The 6,000-nt window shown below is 33.9% G+C and overlaps 1 protein-coding gene across 7 annotated transcripts in view; it reads left to right on the forward strand.

The window, feature by feature from the left end:
- GYG2 (glycogenin 2) overlaps positions 1-5,683 on the forward strand; it is a 58,076-nt gene extending 52,393 nt beyond the window's left edge. For 2 of the 7 annotated variants that reach the window (XM_036745588.1, XM_036745592.1), the window contains 3 exons: positions 541-648; positions 969-1,076; positions 3,676-5,683. In XM_036745588.1, the coding sequence (XP_036601483.1) occupies positions 541-648; positions 969-1,076; positions 3,676-3,837 (378 nt within the window). In that variant the 3' untranslated portion in view covers positions 3,838-5,683. The remainder of the gene's footprint in view (positions 1-540; positions 649-968; positions 1,077-3,675) is intronic. The other 5 variants (XM_036745591.1, XM_036745593.1, XM_036745589.1 and 2 more) reach the window with 4 other exon arrangements.
- Positions 5,684-6,000: the final 317 nt, after the last annotated feature.

Genomic DNA, 6,000 nt, shown 5'->3' on the forward strand with positions numbered 1-6,000 from the left:
GACTTGCCCAGGGTCACATAGCTTGAGGCTGGGTTGACTCTTGGGCTGGTACACAAATTAACTAATGGAAAAATGGTTATGTCCTTAGTTGCTAGTCTATAAAGAAGAACCCAATACTTCTGAGTGTTTCCTGGAACCAATAATGAACTACCTGTACAGTTTACTGGTGATCCTATTCCTCTACATACTTTGGAAGTTTTACATACAATCTTTATGTCCCCTCTCATTCAGTCCTCTTGATGAACTTGATGAACCAGTTCTACAATGTTATGTTTGTTCAGCTAATTAAAATTAATTTTTAATCTTACCTCACTAAAGCAAAAGTTTGTTAATCTACCTTTTAATAGCAGTTTTGAGGTTTTTTTTTTCAGGTGGGTTAGAGCTGATGAGACTGCCTTATTTTGTCTTTTCCAAGACAAAAATCATAATCAGAACAGATCTCCAACTTGATTTCTGTGGGTCAATGTTTTACAATTTTTGTTAGTGCCTAGTAACCTAAGAGCAAATTATTAACTAATGGAAAAATGGTTATATTCTTAGCAGCCAGTCCATAAAGATGAACACAATTCTCCTGAGCATTTACTGGAACCAAATAATGAACCATTTGTAGAGTTCACCAGTGACCCTGTTCCTCTACACAGTTCAGAGGTGATATTTTCAGCCTTTATGTCCTATCTTGTTTAATATATGTGATGAAGCAGCTCTACATTGTTATGTTTGGTCAACTAATTAACATTATTTTTGAGTCTGACATTATTACAATGAAAGCATGTCAATTTATCTTTTAGTAGTTTTTGGTTTGGGGAGGGTGGGGGAGGAATGAATCTGGTTTGTTTAGTCTTTTCTAGGACAAAATTAAAAATCAGAACAGACCTCCAACTTAATCGTTGAAGGTTGATAAGTTTTTCATAGTGCCGAATCACCCAAGATCAAATTGTTAACTAATGGAAAAATGGTTATATTCTTAGCAGCCAGTCCATAAAGAGGAACCCAATTCTCCTGAGTGTTTCCTGGAGCCAAAAAATGAACCATCTGCACAGTTTACCAGTGACCCTGTTCCTCTACGCAGTTTGGAGGTGATATACGCAACCTTTATGTCCCACCTTGTCTAATGTGCCTGATGAATCAGTTCTACTGATGTTATTTTTTTTTCTTATTATTATCACTAAGATGAGAGCATGCCAGTCTCCCCTTTAATAACAGATTCCCGTCCCCAGTAAAGATTTCCCTTCAGGTAGCTGATTTGTTTATGGCCTAATTGTTGAATATATAAATACTCAGTATGTGATAATTATGTTAACTTTTAAAAATAATATGGTGAAAGTATATTAAATGAAGAAAAGTCAGGGGTCGAGTTTATTGTTATTTGAAGGGGACAGTACTGTATCTTCTAATATGATAAATTTGCAAGTTACTTCATTCTCTAAAAATGAGTATCTGACTGATTATGAATTAACCTAATATTTTTCAGACATGGAAAGATGTAGATTGGCAAAGAGAAAGGAATGCTTCTTTAAGAGTCAAATGAAATGTGTGTTATTTTATATTTTTCTTTCTTAAGGAAGAATTCTTGAGAATTATATTCATACTCTGAGAAGAGGCACCATGTTTTTAGCATGCTTTTTGTGGAGTTCTAATACACTTAGGTTCTTAGTTAAATGATAAAGAACAGAGAAAATAGAGACTGGGAGCTGAACTCATAGTTGAGATTAAAGCAAATTTGGAGTTGAAATTCTTATAAACAATAATCTGGGTCATCTTTTAATAGCGGCTTCTTCTATGAAAGATATTTGCAGTCCAGTACTTCCAAAACTGTATCCCACAGGTCCCAGGGTGTTCTAGATAATTAAACTAAGAACCCATGAGAATATTAATTCTAAAGAGACATTCACTCCCTAAAATATTAAGTATAAAATCATTTAAGTTTCAGAAATAATCCTTAGATGTAGCAATTTTTTGGCAAGGAAGGTCTTAATTTTTTTTTCTTTTTCACCAAAATTCCCTAGGACTCTTGGAATAGAATTTTATGAGTTCCATCAATATATTTCAAACTCTTATATTTATTTTGGGAAATGAGGGATTAGTATTTGTTTTGACAATATATTGAATACCAATTTAATCTCCCTGACCCACTACTGGTGCTTTTGGTTTTCTTCCTCCTTTTGAAACTCACTCTTTCTAACCTGGAGCAAGAACAGCCTTTGGACATATAAGATTTTCATTTAGTTAATGGGAATGCAGTGTGGTAAAGTGAAAATGTTCTAGATTCAAATTCCAAAAGTTCAAATCCTCGTTTTGCCACTGACCACCTTTGTGGTATGAGGCAAAGCACTTAAGCTCCTGGGGCTTCCTCATTTTCCCCATACATTTAGCTTTTCTACATCTGAATCTATGATTCTATGAGTATCAGGGCTATGAAAATAGCTATCAGTAGCCATCACTAGCAGCATAATTTCCATCATTTGATTTAAAGTTATGGACTTGATAACTGAAGGTATTGCTTTTCTCCTCCTAAGTACGTTTGCTACTGACTTGACAAATGATCTTTGTCAGTGTGAGTGTGAGTGTGTATGGTGTGTGTGTATGTGTGTGTGTGTGTGTGTGCGTAGTATTTTGTAGCATAATAATTTAGGTAGATAGAGCATAAGCTCCTTGAGAGCAGAAACCATTTTATTTTTTGTCTTTGCCCTTCCAGTGCCTTTTTGCCCATCTCATAGTAGATATTTAATAAATGCTTATTGATTGAATGAATAATCCTACTTTATTTAATTCAGTCAAATGGCAGTTGTTGTTGGCTTACTCTGTGATTTAGTACGATCAGGTAACATGGAAATAAATCTAAAGTTCACATATACTAATTTTAATGAAGTTGCAGGTGATTCTCATCAGGTAAGACCTTTCACGATCTCCCAGCCAGGAGTTATACTTTGCATTTTCCAACAGTTAACAAGCCATGAAGATACCTGACCTTCAAAACTTGAATACCTCCATTCTAACTAAAGCATTTTCAGTTATAGAGGCAGAGGCATAAATAATAACAAGATTTCTAAACAATCATCAAAGGTATCAAATAGAAAAGAAACTGTATATGTATACAATTTCCAAGGAACTAAGGTTATACTTTATGTATTTATACTCTTAAGTCATTAGATAATAATATTGACAACAGCAAGAACTGTGAAAGACACGTATGTGTTTCTCCTTCCTTTTCTCCTTTTTCCTCCCCTTCATACAAATTGATGAGGAAGTGGCAACATTATTAGAATGAGAGAATCAGTATGATTCAATTTTTCTTATCAAGCAATCTGGGTGTATATATCAGGATTTTATATTATATGCACACATTAAAAAAACTTCTTTTCAGCAAAGTCTGAGGGTATTTCCTATGAGTTTAAAGTTACAATATATGTATATGTATCTCTGTGTCTCTCTGTATATAGTTTTGAGGAATAGTAAGTCAAATGCTATTCTAGAAAAAAAAAATTTATTTGATGTGTAAATCACTGAAATGCTTAAGAGAAGTTGGCAAATGTATAATTTAGTGGTCTTTAAAAAATCCAGTCAATAAATATGATCCCATAAGAAGACGTTCTCCGTAAGCGTGCTTCAAGAATTTAATTCTTTGTTGTGATCAACAGAAGAAAGTGCTGATTTTTGTCATCTTATTTCTTTTAGGTTGATTTGGCCTTTTCTGTAACAGAGCTTTCCATTCAACAGAAAGTCAAGGAACCCAGTGCAGAAGAAGAAAGGAGGAAATGGGAAGAAGGGCGTGTGGACTACATGGGAAAAGATGCTTTTGCACATATTCAGGAAAAATTGGATAGATTTTTACAATAGTCTTGTCACCTATGTCTGTATTCTAGTGGAATGGTTATTGTCATTATGTTTATGCTTCTGTGTAATGACACAAAGTCTCTTCTAGCCCTTAGTAATGGGGAAGGCCTTTTAAATGATGTGCCTCTATTTATTTTCAGCCAACTTGAGTGCCTAAATACAAGTAGTGCAGAAAATTCAAGTCTAGCTTGAAATGCCTAGCTGACCCAAGATAAATAACTTCTAGTTTTCACTGTTAGATCTGTACCTCACTTAATCTTGCCAGCAAAATGATTTAGAATAAACATAGACTTTTTGGTAAAAGTATGTATTATAACAGGAAGGATACCTAAAATATAGACCTATTCAGGGGCAAAAATGTAGATAGTAGTTGAAAATCATGCATCACGCCTTGCTGTTCTTGTTTCTTTAATAATGCTAGGAGATGCAGTTGATGATCTGAGAAAGAGTGATGATAAATAGATCTATTCCTATAAAGTTAAATTAAATTTCAGTAACTCACCTTTTTTTATTTCACTTTCAGTTTTAAGATCTCATGGACTTTTTTGATGTCTCTGCCAGGAACTCAGTTTTTGAACACACCACACAGAGAGATATTCACCTGGCTGATAAAAGAGTCTCTTTAGTGTTATGTAGAGGAATTTGCATACTTTTCCATGGACCAGCTCATTGTGGCAATACCTGAAATATCTTTTGCTTAAAGAAAAGTAAATTTATAGTCTCTGTTAAATTGTCTCTTTTCCCTCCTCCCCTTATCAATATATATCTAAGACTCACTACCTCAGTTTTAACTAACTTATTTAGTCATGGTGCTCTACAAACTCTATCAATAGATTCAAAAAAAAATTCTCAGTTTTATGAGACTGGTTGCTCAATTCCGTGAAAAGCTCTCAAAAGAATCTGTATTTCATGAACCTACAATGGATGTTGTTACATTTCTTATGACCACTGTTACTGAACAGGCACATTCATCATAATAACCAGGGAATTCACCCTTTTGAAAGGAGAGGCAAAATTCATTTTTGAAATTTTTAGTAGCTTATTTATCATAAGCCTACTGAAAAATGAATGACTCATTTGTCATGTATTTTGGAGGGGCTGGGAAGTTCACCTGTACATCCTGTGGTATTTTCATTGAACGAATATATTTGAGGACATTTCAGATCTCTCTGAGGTTGTTTGGTTCTGGGTCAGGGAGACCCAAATGAACTTTGAAATAGCTCTTTTCTGTTAGGGCATCAACTTATCCAGGGAAGTAGGATTTAGAAGCTTCATTTCTGCTCATGACTGAATGACCCAATAGTCCTTACTAGTACTATATGCATATTGATTCGTGAAAGTCTATTTAAAAATAATATTAAAAAAGCATGAGTTGTTGAATATAGAACTGGTGATCTAATATTGAAAGTCTACCAGTACTAATTGTTTGAGAAAGGAATGCAAATATTGTGTGCTATGATACTGAACAGTGGATGATAATAGGTCTAAATCTACCAAATGAAGTGGAAAACATAAAATGTGGAGTTAAGTGAACTAGCTTTGTTCTCAGTTTCTTTTGTCTTTGAGAATGTGTGTCAACAGAGACAGCTAAATTGTCCTCTGGTACAAATTAAACTGTGCAGGTCAATCTTGCTGTGCTCTCTTTTAGCATCAGGATTTTTCATCTCATTTGAACTGTTCCCATTTAAAGGTTGTATAATCTACTAGTTTGTGCTTTGCATGTGTGTCCTGGGAACACAGGATGATGTTTTATGTTCAAAAGGAAGCAGTTTTATTACATATTTCCAAATTATCGAAATAAAAAAAAAGCAAACATATTAAATGGATTTTTCATAACTGCTTCTAGAAACGAAATATTTGAAAGTCCTTATTTTTTTCAAATGACCCCTACCTGAGAAAGCTGATGGCTTTCCAATGATGCTTTTCAAATTTTTATGCTTACACATACTTTTGGATGGCTATATATAGACATAAGGAAGTTCAGAAGGACCCTGATATATTAATTACTCTGGTGTTGGGGACAATATGTATTCCAAAGAATTTCAGTGACATAAGGAGATGTATGTTGTTTCTAAGTTATGCATGTACACAAAAATATGATTTGATAGATAGTGTTACTAAATCCAGGTATTTTAAGATAGGATTTTGCTCTTCTAAAATTAATTA

This window comes from Trichosurus vulpecula, chromosome 2 (genome assembly GCF_011100635.1).
Source record: "Trichosurus vulpecula isolate mTriVul1 chromosome 2, mTriVul1.pri, whole genome shotgun sequence".
NCBI lineage: Eukaryota > Metazoa > Chordata > Mammalia > Diprotodontia > Phalangeridae > Trichosurus > Trichosurus vulpecula.